We start from the raw sequence: 18202 nt of genomic DNA, 5'->3' as shown, positions 1-18202 counted from the left end.
ATGTCCTATCAGCAATATTAATAATAATCTGATCCAAATAATCACCATTATAAAACACACTCAAATCACATTTTCCTATTAAAATGAATGGGTATTTTGTCCATCTCAGTGGGCGGCCATTTTTCCTTGTATTGTTGTCATTTTCAGTCAAAATGTCAAAATGGCCGCCCCCTGAGATGGAAAAAAACTTTTTCTGCTTAATACATTTTCCACAAACAGTGTTAATCAGAATGCCATGTTTAGGCTAGTGGCGTTAGCACTCCAGAATACTGTATTGTACTTTATAAACACATGCAGTAACCAATAATGACATAATTAAATAGAATGTAAAGAATTAAAGAACTCCTTGACACCTGGGGGCAGTATTATACAAACATACAGATTGCCGGGCCCCCAACATGCCCAAACAAAAAGTCTGTGTCCAAATTCACAAGGCTGCATGTTTAAATTTGTTAATAATAATAATAATAATAATAATAATAAATAAATCACAAGGCTGAGTCCTCCGAAGGTCAAATTTGTCGGCTGCATGACGTCACGTTCGGCGCGACTTGACAGCACGCAGGGATTTATGACTGATTTACACACAGGGATGTGATTTGACCAAAGTGAAATTATCTGAAAATTTAGCCGGGGGTCTGGGGGCCTCATGGGTTTTCCGTGTTTTTAAGTACTTTCAATGCACTCACACGACAAAGAAATAGACAAAACAACAGCATCAATTTTCAATGTATATTGAACTATCCCATATAAAATGGCAGTTTTAGTCAACTCAAAATCAGTCACATTCAAAAACATTGGACTGCCTTTGCTTTTAAAAACTATCACTGAGAATATCATCATATCTAACTAATGTGATTACTAAGTTAACACATAAATAATGTTGAAGAGTTCAAATTTCATGAACAAATAATTGTATCATGACCAAATGAAAAGTAACTCATATTAGAGCATACCACAAATGTCTTTGTTATAGCAATGAACTACAAAAAAAAAAAAAAAAAAAAAAAATCGGATTTTTTTTTTTTTGGGGGGGAGATAAAAAAAGCGGAATTCCGCGAATTAGCGGAAAAATCACATCCCTGTACACATGAATGGATTGTGGGTCAACGCGCTACTGACAAGCAGTATTGACAATCCATTCATATGTGAGTCCGTGCGTGCTGTCGGGAGTGACGTCATGCAGCCAACAAAGGACCCAGCCTTGTGAATTTTGACCCAAGCTAATAAGTCTTCCCATTCTCAGTCAACAGACGATTCATTGAATTCAATTCGTCGAACTTTAAAAGGGTTGTTAGTGAACTACTGTAGGATCTGAAGATTAAATGGTGACGTTTACTGCGAGTCTGCGACCTGCCCCTGCAGGCCATTAATCAACATGTCTTTGTGCTGATGAAATGGACTTCCCTTTCTTACCCCTCATCACTGTGCTTTAATGGAACTTCTTTCTGCTTCATGTTTCTTTCCTGTTCTGCCCTCTACATCAAATTCTTATTTTTTTTACTTAATTTTTTTTTTTAATTTCTGTGTGTCAGAAATCCCGCCGTGACGTGGGCAACTTCGACAAGGAGTTCACCAAGATGGCCGTGGAGCTGACGCCGACGGACAAACTCTTCATCATGAATCTGGACCAGAACGAATTTCAAGGCTTCTCCTACACCAACCCCGAGTTTGTTATACAAGTGTGAAGGGGGGGATTAAAAACAACACCAAAACCTGAACAGACCTGCAGTGTCTTTCCATCATCTTGTCATCGTCTCGTAAACTGGACTACACACCCACAAAATGCACGACGTGAGACTGCACAAGTGAGGGCTGCTTGCAGCGGAACTAATCTCATTTTACACGGTAGGGAAAAAAAAAATCACTTAATAGAGTGTGGACCTCCGCCAAGGCACACCTGTTAACAAAAGTGAAGGAGGTTTTTGGTTGTGTTTATTAGTTGTCAGGCTATTTTCTGTTTCTGACTAAATAAAAAACAAGACACATTTCCACAAATGACCATCCCTCTAATAAACACCTTGTCCCAATTAGTCAGCAAGCAGGGTTATAATAGTTTTAGGTTTTTCCATTAGAAATATAATTTTTTTTTTTTTCTCAATTCAATGACTTTAATAGTCTTTAGGGACTTGGGTCAATTTGACCCAATTTTCTGGGTTGTTTTGCAAAAAGCAACCCAAAGAATTGAGTCATTTTTACAAAACAATTAAGAAAAATCGGGTTTTGTACAAAAAATTGACCCAGGAAATTGGATCTTTTGTGAAGCCAAAGTTGTGATGCACTCTAAAACAGTTAAGTCAAAAATAACCCAATTATGGGTTTAAAAAAAAAAAGGCACCCCATTTATAACGTCGGATGAATAACCCACAAAACAATCAAATTTTTTAGGCCTGCTTCATACAACACAACCCTGCCTTAAAAAATTTTTTTTTATTTATTTGACTCAATTTTTTGTGTTATTGGGTTAGTTACATACTTTTTGGGTTACACAATTACCCCAAAAATTTGGGTCATTTAAATAACTCACCCCCCCAAAACTTTTTTTCTTTTTTAAAGCTGTTTTTTTTTGTTTCGTGTATTATTTATTTAACCCAAAACGTGTCAAATAATTCGAATGAATAACCCACAGTTTTTTAGGTTGTTCAATTCACCCAACTTTTTGGGTGAAACGAGTAGCATAGCGGCTAGTCCTTTTTCAACCCATATTTTGACTTTTTCTGATCCAACTGTTTTTAGAGTGTGGGACTGTTGTCATTGTAATTCCCATGAATCAAAGTTGGAAATTGCTGCATGCATACCGCTAACCAGATTTTCACCGTATCAAAAATATCAAATCCTTCCTCTGGCCAAATCGGTCATATGTCATTTTAGTGTAATCCTGAAATGCATCAAAAGGCAATCAAAGCAAAAACCTGTCACTTTTGTGCTTGGTGGAGGTTTAAAGAAAAAGCTCAGTGCTTGTCAATGCGGAGGGCAGCAACGAACGAATGTCGCCGCGTGTCTATTGATCAACAGGCAGCAGGCATGTTTGTTGTTTCCTTTTCGTCAAAGTCGGGTCATGAACATTCCATGATCAATATGACATGTATGTTATGTGCTCCCACACACACATTCATATGCAAGCATGCACGTGTCTGTGCAGGGTGTAGTAGCGGGTGGGACGGGGGAGGTCTGGATTTTTGTCCTGAACTAGCGCATCTTGTCTTCCAAATGAGCCCTTTTTCGCTATTGACATCAGCCTGCGCTCTTACTCCAAATAGGCATGTTGAGCTGTAACAATGCACTTACATTTGCACAAAAAAAAATGTTACACTTAAATGATTCAATTAAGATGGTACCCAAGTAAATGTTTTTAAAAAGAAAATGGTTATTACCTGCAAAAATATAGTTGTACCGTCCTCTTTTTTTTTTACCATTTTTATTGCTTATTTTGTCGATTTAATTTGATTTATTTTAACACATTTAAATTTCCTTCTCTTTATTAAAAAAATATTTGAAACTGACATGAAACAAAATTTATTATGATTAGAAGGTTAGTGTCAGAAATCAGGCGAAAATGTTGATCATTGTTTTCCAAAATAAAACATGTTTGCAAATGTCTTATTTTGAAAATACACAAAGCTAATCAGTCTGGTTTTATGATCGCTTTACATAAATTTGAGATTTGTTTACTGTTGAGAGGCCAAAATGCTGAGGATTTGGACCATTCTAAATTAAACGAGGTAGTTAAACAAATAATCGATAATCAAAATAATTAGCGATTAATGTGATGATTGATTAGTTTTGGATTCAGTTTTCGTTGCGCCCGTCGTTATTAATCTGTCGTGTCGTCACCTCTAACTTTGCTCAAAAGTATTGGGACACTACTTTTATGTAACTTCTGGTAAGGTAAACAAACACACACACACAGAAATTGCTCTGAGCTCTCGTGATGACCGATTATCATTTTATCAAGTGTAACTTCAACCAAGTTTTACAGTCTTTTACCTAAAAGGAAACGTGGCCTTTGAGTGAGAGCGCAGGTGGTGTCCGCGATTTCATGCGAATAGGGCTTAAAAATGCAAAAGCAACTCTTTCCAAAAAGGCTTATTTATTTAACGCCATCTCTTGTCTCCTTTCTGGCGCCGTGTATGCTCTCACCTATAGTGCTATACTGTCTTTGTGGTGCAGCTCCTCCTATGCATGCCATACTGTATTTGTTGCCTTTTTTTCTTTTTATTTCTTTTTTTCAAACTTTTGGGACACAGCCGACTAGAGTCAGTGACGAGGAGCTCATGGGATTGTGTGCAATGAACATATAAAAGTAGTTGTACTTGTTATTACTCTGTATGTGTTTCAGTGTATGTGTAATTAGGAATGGACTCCACAGTAAGAGGTTGTTCTCGCAAACATCTCAACCGAGTTGACTGGCTTCATAATGCCATCTAGCACGACCTGCTTTTTATTTATTTATTTTAAGAGCTCCGAGTGGTAGTTTTGAATTTCTGAGTTTCAAATCTTAACAGAATTAATTTTTACTAGGGCCTGACCGATCAGTTTTTTTTTTTTTTTGGGGCAGATATTTGCCACAATAAAATTCTGAAAACAGATTAAGATTTTGATTAGTTTCAAAATATTAGTTTCAAAATATTAAATTAAAATTAATTAAAATAATTAAAATTCTGAAAACAGATTAAGATTTTGATTAGTTTCAAAATATTAAATGGATACAATAGCTTCTTTTTTGGTCCCTTGAACGCTTAATAAATATATGAATTACAGGCAGAACATTGGATTGTTTTCCAATACTTTGTCCTTCAGTATTTGTTTAACTATACGACACAGAGCCAAATTGAGTAACGGATGTTTTTTTCCCCCAAAAAAATTTCCCCGGGGAATGCTTGAATGCTATTATTTTTATCTTATGTTGTAATCTGTTCATGTGTAGAACTTTGCTATTGTAACATGGCAAAGTTCTGTGTATAAGAAAAAAAATGTAAGAAATTCAAACTTGGCACTCAGAATTGTTGTTTAGGATTTGTGAGTGTATGAATGAACTTTTTTGGAGCCTCAAAATGCCTAAAATCGCACTAGTTTCTGCAAGTGTATCTAGCCTGGTGGAAAAAAAAAACACTTCAATCTGTATTAAAATGTAGCACCCAATACCTGTTTCACAGATTGACAAGACATTTGTTAGACACATGCTGTCATATTTTGATTGTCATTTCAAAGATTCTTGGAAAGTTGGAAAGAAAATTATCCTCCAATAGCAGTTTCACCAAATTGCACCAAATTGGCTTGAAGTCCATCCAAACTGTAAAAAAGGTATTGAACCAAAGTCTGCAATGTTGGTTTGAATAAATGAGACATTTTTGGTGAATTCAAATACAAATGTCCCCCAATCAGAAGCGAGACTGATGGACAATGCTCCACCCCCCCCCCCCCCCCCCCCCACACACACACACACCCCCAAGCTACCATCAGGGACCGTTTGGAGCAGAGGAAATAGGGGGAAAAAAGAAAGGGGTACATTGATGTCTACTATGCAAAAGGCAAGAAAAGGAGCAAGAGGTGGATGACTTTTCTAAAATCAAATCATTGTGCAAAACAATCTCCCAAAATTCTAATGGCTCGATTCATTTTTTTTTTTTTTTTACCCAAATTGGGTGATTTTTTTAGAGTGGACTCTTGATCTGTTTTTAGAATTTACCTAAATAAAATTATACACTACATTAAATTAATGGACCTAAATGAATTCCTTCAAGATTTAATGCAAATATATTGTACTTCATATGGAACAAAAGGCCCCAAAAATTATTTTCAATTAGTTTTATGTGCACTCACGAGACTCACCTGTTTTCTGAGTTTGGTCACATAATGTTCACAATGCGAACCGAAGGGCACTTTGACGTCAAAAAAGTTCATTCATACCGCCGTAGCATTATGTACTGTTCGAACATTTGAGTGATACTTTCGCAAACCACTAGAGGGAGCCAATGTACCTCCATTGGTACGAGAATCACTGTAGTAGGCTAACAACACCCAGCGTCGCCCTCACGTATACTATACAACTAAGTGGTGAGTATGAGAAAGTTTTCTTCCTCACTTCAACCAGCCGCCAAGAGATGAGACAAAAGGAGGTAGGCAACGTGAACATTATTCTTTCATGTGCTCCGCTCACAGCTTCACCTCCTGCCCTGTTGTGGTATCTGTTTTATGGATCCTCGTCTGTATCGGAATGTTTCTCTCAGCCGCACAGGTTGTTTGTCTCAGGTCCGTACTGTTAAGTCAGAAGGTCCGTTTTTTTTTGTGTCATGTTTTTCAGGTTTGTTTGCACTGTGCACTTGTTTTTGTCACATTGACCCCCAAAACCACTCAAGTATTCTCCACAAGTACTGAGATGTCCTATCAGCAATATTAATAATAATCTGATCCAAATAATCACCATTGTAAAACACACTCAAATCACATTTTCCTATTAAAATGAATAGGTATTTTGTCCATCTCAGTGGGCGGCCATTTTTCCTTGTATTGTTGTCATTTTCAGTCAAAATGTCAAAATGGCCGCCCCCTGAGATGGAAAAAAACTTTTTCTGCTTAATACATTTTCCACAAACAGTGTTAATCAGAATGCCATGTTTAGGCTAGTGGCGGTGCATAGAACTTATTGTTAAAAAAATTGTTAGCACTCCAGAATACTGTATTGTACTTTATAAACACATGCAGTAACCAATAATGACATAATTAAATAGAATGTAAAGAATTAAAGAACTCCTTGACACCTGGGGGCAGTATTATACAAACATACAGATTGCCGGGCCCCCAACATGCCCAAACAAAAAGTCTGTGTCCAAATTCACAAGGCTGCATGTTTAAATTTGTTAATAATAATAATAATAATAATAATAATAATAAATAAATCACAAGGCTGAGTCCTCCGAAGGTCAAATTTGTCGGCTGCATGACGTCACGTTCGGCGCGACTTGACAGCACGCAGGGATTTATGACTGATTTACACACAGGGATGTGATTTGACCAAAGTGAAATTATCTGAAAATTTAGCCGGGGGTCTGGGGGCCTCATGGGTTTTCCGTGTTTTTAAGTACTTTCAATGCACTCACACGACAAAGAAATAGACAAAACAACAGCATCAATTTTCAATGTATATTGAACTATCCCATATAAAATGGCAGTTTTAGTCAACTCAAAATCAGTCACATTCAAAAACATTGGACTGCCTTTGCTTTTAAAAACTATCACTGAGAATATCATCATATCTAACTAATGTGATTACTAAGTTAACACATAAATAATGTTGAAGAGTTCAAATTTCATGAACAAATAATTGTATCATGACCAAATGAAAAGTAACTCATATTAGAGCATACCACAAATGTCTTTGTTATAGCAATGAACTACAAAAACAAAAAAAAAATAAAAATAAAATAAAAATCGGATTTTTTTTTTTTGGGGGGGAGATAAAAAAAGCGGAATTCCGCGAATTAGCGGAAAAATCACATCCCTGTACACATGAATGGATTGTGGGTCAACGCGCTACTGACAAGCAGTATTGACAATCCATTCATATGTAGGTCCGTGCGTGCTGTCGCGTCGCGTCGGGAGTGACGTCATGCAGCCAACAAAGGACCCAGCCTTGTGAATTTTGACCCAAGCTAATAAGTGTTCGCATTCTCAGTCAACAGACGATTCATTGAACTCAATTCGTAGGACTTTAAAAGGGTTGTTATTGAACTACTGTAGGATCTGAAGATTAAATGGTGACGTTTACTGCGAGTCTGCGACCCGCCCCTGCAGGGCCATTAATCAACATGTCTTTGTGCTGATGAAATGGACTTCCCTTTCTTACCCCTCATCACTGTGCTTTAATGGAACTTCTTTCTGCTTCATGTTTCTTTCCTGTTCTGCCTTCTACATCAAATTCTTATTTTTTTACTTAATTTTTTTTTTTAAATTTCTGTGTGTCAGAAATCCCGCCGTGACGTGGGCAACTTCGACAAGGAGTTCACCAAGATGGCCGTGGAGCTGACGCCGACGGACAAACTCTTCATCATGAATCTGGACCAGAACGAATTTCAAGGCTTCTCCTACACCAACCCCGAGTTTGTTATACAAGTGTGAAGGGGGGGATTAAAAACAACACCAAAACCTGAACAGACCTGCAGTGTCTTTCCATCATCTTGTCATCGTCTCGTAAACTGGACTACACACCCACAAAATGCACGACGTGAGACTGCACAAGTGAGGGCTGCTTGCAGCGGAACTAATCTCATTTTACACGGTAGGAAAAAAAAAAATCACTTAATAGAGTGTGGACCTCCGCCAAGGCACACCTGTTAACAAAAGTGAAGGAGGTTTTTGGTTGTGTTTATTAGTTGTCAGGCTATTTTCTGTTTCTGACTAAATAAAAAACAAGACACATTTCCACAAATGACCATCCCTCTAATAAACACCTTGTCCCAATTAGTCAGCAAGCAGGGTTATAATAGTTTTAGGTTTTTCCATTAGAAATAGTTTTTATTTCGTTCTCAATTCAATGACTTTAATAGTCTTTAGGGACTTGGGTCAATTTGACCCAATTTTCTGGGTTGTTTTGCACAAAGCAACCCAAAGAATTGAGTCATTTTTACAAAACAATTAAGAAAAATCGGGTTTTGTACAAAAAAATTGACCCAGGAAATTGGATCTTTTGTGAAGCCAAAGTTGTGATGCACTCTAAAACAGTTAAGTCAAAAATAACCCAATTATGGGTTTAAAAAAAAAAAGGCACCCCATTTATAACGTCGGACGAATAACCCACAAAACAATCAAATTTTTTAGGCCTGCTTCATACAACACAACCCTGCCTTAAAAAATTTTTTTTTATTTGACTCAATTTTTTGTGTTATTGGGTTAGTTACATACTTTTTGGGTTACACAATTAGCCCAAAAATTTGGGTCATTTAAATAACTCACCCCCCCAAAACTTTTTTTCTTTTTTAAAGCTGTTTTTTTTTGTTTCGTGGATTATTTATTTAACCCAAAACGTGTCAAATAATTCGAATGAATAACCCACAGTTTTTTAGGTTGTTCAATTCACCCAACTTTTTGGGTGAAACGAGTAGCATAGCGGCTAGTCCTTTTTCGACCCATATTTTGACTTTTTCTGATCCAACTGTTTTTAGAGTGTGGGACTGTTGTCATTGTAATTCCCATGAATCAAAGTTGGAAATTGCTGCATGCATACCGCTAACCAGATTTTCACCGTATCAAAAATATCAAATCCTTCCTCTGGCCAAATCGGTCATATGTCATTTTAGTGTAATCCTGAAATGCATCAAAAGGCAATCAAAGCAAAAACCTGTCACTTTTGTGCTTGGTGGAGGTTTAAAGAAAAAGCTCAGTGCTTGTCAATGTGGAGGGCAGCAACGAACGAATGTCGCCGCGTGTCTATTGATCAACAGGCAGCAGGCATGTTTGTTGTTTCCTTTTCGTCAAAGTCGGGTCATGAACATTCCATGATCAATATGACATGTATGTTATGTGCTCCCACACACACATTCATATGCAAGCATGCACGTGTCTGTGCAGGGTGTAGTAGCGGGTGGGACGGGGGAGGTCTGGATTTTTGTCCTGAACTAGCGCATCTTGTCTTCCAAATGAGCCCTTTTTCGCTATTGACATCAGCCTGCGCTCTTACTCCAAATAGGCATGTTGAGCTGTAACAATGCACTTCCATTTGCACAAAAAAAAATGTTGCACTTAAATGATTCAATTAAGATGGTACCCAAGTAAATGTTTTTAAAAAGAAAATGGTTATTACGTGCAAATATATAGTTGTACCTTCCTCTTTTTTTTTTTTTTTACAATTTTTATTGCTTATTTTGTCGATTTAATTTGATTTCTTTTAACACATTTAAATTTCCTTCTCTTTATTAAAAAAATATTTGAAACTGACATGAAACAAAATTTATTATGATTAGAAGGTTAGTGTCAGAAATCAGGCAAAAATGTTGATCATTGTTTTCCAAAATAAAACATGTTTGCAAATGTCTTATTTTGAAAATACACAAAGCTAATCAGTCTGGTTTTATGATCGCTTTACATAAATTTGAGATTTGTTTACTGTTGAGAGGCCGAAATGCTGAGGATTTGGACCATTCTAAATTAAACGAGGTATTTAAACAAATAATCAAAATAATTAGCGATTAATGTGATGATTGATTAGTTTTGAATTCAGTTTTCGTTGCGCCCGTCGTTATTAATCTGTCGTGTCGTCACCTCTAACTTTGCTCAAAAGTATTGGGACACTACTTTTATGTAACTTCTGGTAAGGTAAACAAACACACACACACAGAAATTGCTCTGAGCTCTCGTGATGACCGATGATCATTTTATCAAGTGTAACTTCAACAAAGATTTACAGTCTTTTACCTAAAAGGAAAAGTAGCCTTTGAGTGAGAGCGCAGGTTGTGTCCGCGATTTCGTGCGAATAGGGCTTATAAATGCAAAAGCAACTCTTTCCAAAAAGGCTTATTTATTTAACGCCATCTCTTGTCTCCTTTCTCGCGCCGTGTATGCGCTCACCTATAGTGCTATACTGTCTTTGTGGTGCAGCTCCTCCTATGCATGCCATACTGTATTTGTTGCCTTTTTTTCTTTTTATTTACTTTTTTTCAAACTTTTGGGACACAGCCGACTAGAGTCAGTGACGAGGAGCTCATGGGATTGTGTGCAATGAACATATAAAAGTAGTTGTACTTGTTATTACTCTGTATGTGTTTCAGTGTATGTGTAATTAGGAATGGACTCCAGTAAGAGGTTGTTCTCGCAAACATCTCAACCGATTTGACTGGCTTCATAATGCCATCTAGCACTACCTGCTTTTTATTTATTTATTTTAAGAGCTCCGAGTGGTAGTTTTGAATTTCTGAGTTTCAAATCTTAACAGAATTAATTTTTACTAGGGCCTGACCGATCAGTTTTTTTTTTTTTTTGGGGCAGATATTTGCCACAATAAAATTCTGAAAACAGATTAATCGGGTGATTAGTTTCAAAATATTAAATGGATACAATAGCTTCTTTTTTGGTCCCTTGAACGCTTAATAAATATATGAATTACAGGCAGAACATTGGATTGTTTTCCAATACTTTGTCCTTCAGTATTTGTTTAACTATACGACACAGAGCCAAATTGAGTAACGGATGTTTTTTTCCCCCAAAAAAATTTCCCCGGGGAATGCTTGAATGCTATTATTTTTGTCTTATGTTGTAATCTGTTCATGTGTAGAACTTTGCTATTGTAACATGGCAAAGTTCTGTGTATAAGAAAAAAAATGTAAGAAATTCAAACTTGGCACTCAGAATTGTTGTTTAGGATTTGTGAGTGTATGAATGAACTTTTTTGGAGCCTCAAAATGCCTAAAATCTCACTAGTTTCTGCAAGTGTATCTAGCCTGGTGAAAAAAAACCCCCACTTCAATCTGTATTAAAATGTAGCACCCAATACCTGTTTCACAGATTGACAAGACATTTGTTAGACACATGCTGTCATATTTTGATTGTCATTTGATTCTTGGAAAGTTGGAAAGAAAATTATCCTCCAATAGCAGTTTCACCAAATTGCACCAAATTGGCTTGAAGTCCATCCAAACTGTAAAAAAGGTATTGAACCAAAGTCTGCAATGTTGGTTTGAATAAATGAGACATTTTTGGTGAATTCAAATACAAATGTCCCCCAATCAGAAGCGAGACTGATGGACAATGCTCCACCCCCCCCCCCCCCCCCCCCCCACACACACACACCCCCAAGCTACCATCAGGGACCGTTTGGAGCAGAGAAAATAGGGGGAAAAAAGAAAGGGGTACATTGATGTCTACTATGCAAAAGGCAAGAAAAGGAGCAAGAGGTGGATGACTTTTCTAAAATCAACCTGTGTAACAATTACTACTCTCATGTTGCATGCACCGTCATTACCTGCGCGTGAGGCATCAACATTAAAGTATGAATAGTTGACTGGCTCTGGTTCTTGTGTCTCTTAACCATCCATCCACTTTTTTTCCCCTATAGTGCTTGCCCTCATCACAAAAAGAGACTGGAAGAGTGACAGAAAGATATCGAAGTTTGCGTGATTGAAAATGAAAATAAAACCTACCTTTTGTGAATGGTGCTGTTACATAGGAATCCTACCACTCCTTGCTCTCTTTTTTTTTTCTCTCCCACCAACTGGTGGAAGGGTGGACAACTGGTCCGCCTCACTGGCAACATGGCGAGCTGAAATCTGATTGGCCAAATGCACACGCACAGAAATGGGGCGGGGCCTGCCGCAATGAGCGTCAAGCAGCATCTCCACCACAGTGAACCATGTGCACATAGTGAGAGGTTGCTGTACTTACTTTTTGCCCCATCTGATGTTCTCAAAGAATTCCATCCAATGTTTGTTTTTGTCCCCTTGCCATTCAAAAGGACTCCTGAAGCTTGGAAATGAAAAGAAGCACAATGTTAACTTGCAAAGGATCCACAGAAAAAATGATTGGCATTCAAGCGAGTGAATCCAAACAGAGATAGAAGACATCAGGAGGCATGAGGTTGTGTAACCGCGGCGTGATGATGCTGATGACCACGGCGGGGGCCTTCTGCGCCTTCAGCCTCATGACCATCGCCGTGGGCACCGACTACTGGCTGTACTCGCGCGGCATGTGCCGCTCTAAGAACCTGGGCGACAACGAGACCGTCCGTAAGAACGAGGAGGTGCTCACACACTCGGGCCTGTGGAGGACCTGCTGCACTGAAGGTAAAAAATAAAATAAAATAAAATTGTATTACTGAATTATTGCTATTATCTTATATTCCTTTCATAATTATTTGTAATTTATTTGACTCACAAGGAATATTCTATTTGTGTATTTTCAAAATGATTGTTGTCCTTACTACTTTTAGTTGTATCTATTTTCCTTACTATTATTTATTAAGGTTCCTCTTTACAATTAGGGCACCTTTTAAACTAGGTTTTTACTTCGATGCTAAAAATTTGGTTAAAATGATAACATCACATTGAGAAGTAGTTTCCTATTTGTCTAATATAAACTGCTTACTCGCACACTTTATACTCTTATGTTAAAGACATGATCACCATTAGTAACCCTAACCCTAAGCTAAAACATTAGCATAAAGTGGAACATAGCATCATTTTAACAGAATGGATTAATCGGATTTCCATTATTTCCTATGGGAAATATCGCTTTGGATTTTGTACTATTTAGTTTTAGTCAGAATTCGTGCAACAGATTCATCACGAAGTAGCTCTTTATTTTGCGAGCAATAGATAAACAAAATTTATTTATTTTCAATCTTTTGACTGTTTATTAATGAAGGCTTTTTATTCACTAGACATTAGGTAAACAATATAAATGGCTGATGATGATGGTGTCAAGATTTATTAATAATTTATAGTCCAAAAACGGTTTATTATATAAGGTTATTGGGGGGGGGGGGGGTCTTAAAAAAATATAATTTTAAGATGAAAAACATAATAATAATGTGTTTATTATTCTGGCATTTTTAAGGTGTCATTGAAGAGAGTTAAATGTTATCTTGTACAACAAATACAGTAAATTACACTATAATTAAACATCTTCCCACTCATGCTTCAATGTGGTTCCAACAGCATAACAATGCAACTATAGAATGGAGTCCCCATTTAACAGGCTCATTTTAACATTTTTTAAATATACAGAAAAGTGTACAAAATTGTGCGTGGGCTGGTTTCTGCCTCACTGATGCTTTTCTACGTGACCTTTTTTTTCACAAGTTGCCTCCATCCAATGAGTTTGTTTTGGTAACCATGGTGATAGACCCACGTCATCAATACCGGTCAATTGGTGCTGCGCATAGGGACATATTGATCAATACATCTCCGTGTGACGCATGCGTGGGGGTCAAAAGGCATTGTGAGCAGAAAATGAAGTTAGAATTTCGAGCGTAGTGACAAAACAAAACAACGAATGTTTCTATGCATTAAAAAAATCACAGTTGCTGCATGCATGCAGGACATTTGTCCCACTATACAAAACCCTCTCGTGAGTCGTCATGAAAAGATATTTAAAGCTTACAAACAAAGATTTCAAAGCCGTCAAACTGAAGCCAAAGCAGGGAGATCAATACCGAAGTCCATCAGAGGTGACGCACATGCCATTAAGCATTATGCAAGTCACTATTCGAGAGAGTTTACAAAGTGGACTGGGTCAAAGCAGACAAAAGGTTGTGAATCAGTTGTAAAGTGGGTCATGCTGTGAAATAACACAGCCGAGTACTATAAAAGCATCCAAAATGTTTACACTCGTGGTTCTACTCGTCTCTGCAGGAACGTTCCGAGGCGTTTGCAAAGACATCGATCACTTTGCGGAGGATGCGGACTACGAGCAGGACGCCGCGGAGTATTTGCTACGTGGGTATCTACTGCGCTCCCGTCAGGATGTTTCAAAAGTCACTCAGTGTTTTCTATTGTTTAATGATTGAATTCAATTACATTTATTGTGAGTCCGAGAGACATAAAAATGACCATCAGAGGGAGACAAAAAGTCTGACGGGCTTGATTTTTGCCACACTAAATTGTCACTTCCTTAAAACTTGACGGTTAAAATGAGACTTACTCACACTAAAGTATATCGAACGTCACACCTGACGCTGGTCTTGATAAATGTCAGATCTTCTGTTCCAGCTGTGATCTCTGTGCAAAAAAACAAACAAATCCGGCAGCTGTTTAGGATTGTTCGCCATCTGAACTTACCATTTGTAGTAAATCCAGATGTTCTTTTTTCAGGTGCGGTGCGAGCATCCAGCCTCTTCCCGATCCTCAGCGTGGGCTTGCTGTTCCTGGGAGGCGTGTGCGTGGCGGCCAGCGAGTTCTACAAGTCACGCTACAACGTGATCCTGACGGCGGGCATTCTCTTCGTCTCTGCAGGTGTGCGACACACAAACACTAAAAGCCTGTTACACACATTCGCAAGGTTTCTAACAAAGTCTGCAAAGGTTTGATTATTGGATGTCTTGGACAAATTATAATTAGCGTTAGGTGTGTTGAGAATGATCTTTTTGCCACACTCTTAAATCTCCTCTGATAATAGTAACAGCCAAACCTGTTTGATATTAATGACGGAATTTATATACAGTACTTGAATATTAATGATGATGTGTGTGTGGTTGCAGGAAGAACGATTTTGGAAAGTAATCTAATCCCGCTTTTTTGCCCTCGACCCTTTCAAGGTCATCTTCCCATGTATTTTTTTTTAGCAAACAAAAGCAATACATTTATCTATATTACAATAAACAATATCAATACAACATACATAAATGTGGCTATGCTATTATTTTTTGTTAGGCACCAAAGGAAGAAGAAAATATTTTGCTCCCTCGAGTCTCCGCCGCAACTCTAAATAGTATAATTTGTGTATAAAATGATTGTAAGTACACTTCAGCAGATGAGCTAATACTCCTTCTGCACTCGCTGACAATGAGTGTGCCACTGCCACCTACTGTAGTGGATGTGCAATTACACTTTATTGTACTAGAGTACAGAGAAAAAAGTTTCCTGATGTCACACATGGCCTGCAATCCCTATTTTAGACTTAGCACTTATGCTAAAAACAGGGATGTGATTTGACCAAAGTGAAATTATCTGAAAATTTAGCCGGGGGTCTGGGGGCCGCTAGGTCCAGGGCCCTGGTGGGGGGACAAGGGGGGCGGAGCCCCCCCGGAGCTCATGGGTTTTCCGTGTTTTTAAGTACTTTCAATGCACTCACATGACAAAGAAATAGACAAAACAACAGCATAAATTTTCAATGTATATTGAACTATCCCATATAAAATGGCAGTTTTAGTCAACTCAAAATCAGTCACATTCAAAAACATTGGACTGCCTTTGCTTTTAAAAACTATCACTGAGAATATCATCATATCTAACTAATGTGATTACTAAGTTAACACATAAATAATGTTGAAGAGTTCAAATTTCATGAACAAATAATTGTATCATGACCAAATGAAAAGTAACTCATATTAGAGCATACCACAAATGTCTTTGTTATAGCAGAAGATGTTATCTGTCGGAGTCATGTGCATACACAATGAACTACTAAAAAAAAAAAAAAAAAAAGAAAATCGGATTTTTTTGGGGGGGAGGGGGGGGAGAGATAAAAAAAGCGGAATTCCGCGAATTAGCGGAAAAATCACATCCCTGTAAAAATGAATTCAAAATAATTAATTAATTAGCCCTATCCACTACTTGGGTCAATCGGACCCACCTTTCTGGATAGTTTTGTAAACAATCCAGAAAATTGGACCCAACTAGTGAGCTAGTTTACTCAAATTGTGTTATTTTTCGACCCAACTGTTTTTAGTGTTGACCCTCCACACGTCCCTCTTCAGGTTTGAGCAACATCATCGGCATCATCGTGTACATATCGGCCAACTCCGGAGACCCCAGCCAGAGCGACAACAAGAAGAGCTACTCGTACGGCTGGTCCTTCTACTTCGGGGCGCTGTCTTTCGTCCTGGCCGAGATGGTGGGCGTGCTGGCGGTGCACGTGTTCATCGAGAAGCACCGGCAGCTCCGTACCAACGGCCGACCCTCGCTGATAAAACCTCCCATCACGCGCGGCTCATCCAACTTCCGTAACCGCTACTACAACAACAACCACCCCCGCAGGCACAGCAACAGGAGCAACCACAGCGGCACCGCCGACTCGGCCCCCGACTCCCTGCGAGCATCCCTGGTGCGGGAGGCGTCGCTCTCATCAGGGGTCAAGGTCTTGCCGGGGTTGCCACTGCCGGTCACGTCGGAGTTCATGCTTTACACGCTGAAGGACGCGGATGTGATGTTGGACGGTCTAACTGTCGCGCCTCAGGACGACGACGATGGCGACGACATGCTGCCTGGGAACTGTGCCGCCAATAGGAGAACCACTCCCGTCTGACAAGAAACATGAACGGAGCATGTCGTCTTTTTAGAAGAACAAGAGCAAAGGGACTTTAAGGACAGACACAACTACAGCAGTGGTTCTCAATTTTTTTTTTTTACTAGAGATGTTTTACAACTTTTTTCAGACAGACCACTATGAGTTCAACTCTTAACTCATTTGCTCCCAAAAACGTATATAAATATGTTCTAGTCTAAATGTTTTAAGTGTCCCAAAGACATATGTATACGTTTTTTTATGCTAGAGTATACAGATGGCTTTGATGCAGCCTCACAACTGCAGAGAACGGTTGAATAAATTGTAGTTATTACACAAACGGCCAGGAGGTGGCAGCAGAGCAAAGGAGATCAACCAGGGCTATGTTGAAAAAAGCTAATTAATACCACAGTTCTAAAAAAGAGTTGTGAATAATGATGAAACTTAGCTATAATCTAATGCTAATTGCTGTTAAACGGAAACAGATAGAAATATACTTTTTTTTTCCTGATGAAAGAAGACTCTAATCTTTGTTTTGGTATTTATAGCAATAGAACAAAATATTTTGTGGGCCTTGCAAAATCAGTCAAAATCCAGTAAAACAGCCGGGAATGAAGGGGGTTTGCTTCAGTGAAAATGGCTGGGAGTGAATGAGTTAAGTAGTCACCGATACCAAGTACCGATACCACTAATACTTTTGATACATAGAATTTTTTTTAAAAAATATGCCACCATGCCCTGTAAATATATACTGGTGGAAGGAAGTTGTTTGAAGCCAAAAAGATAGTATTGCCTGAAAGAGTATTTAGAAACTGTGTTCATGGTGGAAGATCATTGGAGGAAATTTTATTTATTATTTTATCGAGTTGCTCGGCCCACGTTTGAAAAATCTTCTTAACAGAATGATTTGAATAGCTGTATAGATTATTGTTCATTAAAAAAAAAGTGTGACAGAGTATCATTCCATCCATTTTTTTATTTAAACAAAATAATAATAATTAAAATAATCTTTTTTTTTTTAATTAAATTAAATTTTTAGACAGTCTTTTGAATCAACTCAACCTAAAATCTTTTCAATTTAAAATTAAGAATTCTTCTTCTTACTGCCTCTTTCCAATCATAAAAAGTGTGGATTCAAAAATGAATTTGTGTCAAATCAATTTGTCTTGTACTCCTTTCACAAATGGTACAATTCAGTGCCTTGCGGTACCCCTCCTCCCTGTTTCTCTGAATATTCACTGCATGGGAACACTGGTGTGTATGCAGAGTTAGA

General features: G+C 38.0%; 2 protein-coding genes and 1 long non-coding RNA gene across 8 annotated transcripts in view; 2 read left to right on the top strand and 1 right to left on the bottom strand.

Annotated features, from left to right (window-relative positions):
- The window catches only part of LOC144054723 (protein kinase C beta type), a 38265-nt gene extending 27254 nt beyond the window's left edge, over positions 1-11011 (top strand). For 2 of the 3 annotated variants that reach the window (XM_077569951.1, XM_077569952.1), the window contains exon 17: positions 1536-4319. In XM_077569951.1, coding sequence (XP_077426077.1) covers positions 1536-1688 — 153 coding nt within the window. In that variant the 3' untranslated portion in view covers positions 1689-4319. Of the gene's footprint in view, positions 1-1535; positions 4320-7965 lie in introns of those variants that run through there. The other variant, XR_013294703.1, reaches the window with a different exon arrangement.
- Positions 1-18202, bottom strand: part of LOC144054731 (uncharacterized) — a 44116-nt gene that overhangs the window by 1452 nt on the left and 24462 nt on the right. For 2 of the 3 annotated variants that reach the window (XR_013294706.1, XR_013294707.1), the window contains 3 exons: positions 14766-14933; positions 12373-12453; positions 12132-12257 (listed from right to left, as the gene is read on the bottom strand). This is a non-coding gene — a long non-coding RNA (uncharacterized LOC144054731). Of the gene's footprint in view, positions 1-12131; positions 12454-14765; positions 14934-18202 lie in introns of all 3 variants that reach the window. The other variant, XR_013294705.1, reaches the window with a different exon arrangement.
- On the top strand, positions 11153-18128 carry LOC144054727 (voltage-dependent calcium channel gamma-3 subunit-like). Of its 2 annotated transcripts, XM_077569969.1 has the most exons (5): positions 11153-12358; positions 12443-12770; positions 14340-14423; positions 14799-14939; positions 16403-18128. In XM_077569969.1, exons 2-5 carry the CDS (start codon positions 12560-12562, stop codon positions 16948-16950), a joined length of 984 nt encoding a protein of 327 aa, XP_077426095.1. In that variant the 5' UTR covers positions 11153-12358; positions 12443-12559; the 3' UTR covers positions 16951-18128. The 2 variants fall into 2 exon arrangements, with proteins under 2 accessions (XP_077426095.1, XP_077426094.1); XM_077569968.1 differs by having other exon boundaries at positions 11153-12770.

The sequence above is a fragment of the Vanacampus margaritifer genome, chromosome 7 (assembly GCF_051991255.1).
Source record: "Vanacampus margaritifer isolate UIUO_Vmar chromosome 7, RoL_Vmar_1.0, whole genome shotgun sequence".
Taxonomy (NCBI): Eukaryota; Metazoa; Chordata; class Actinopteri; order Syngnathiformes; family Syngnathidae; genus Vanacampus; species Vanacampus margaritifer.
Note: the sequence above shows the minus strand (reverse complement) of the source record. Positions and strands in the feature narration are given on the sequence as shown.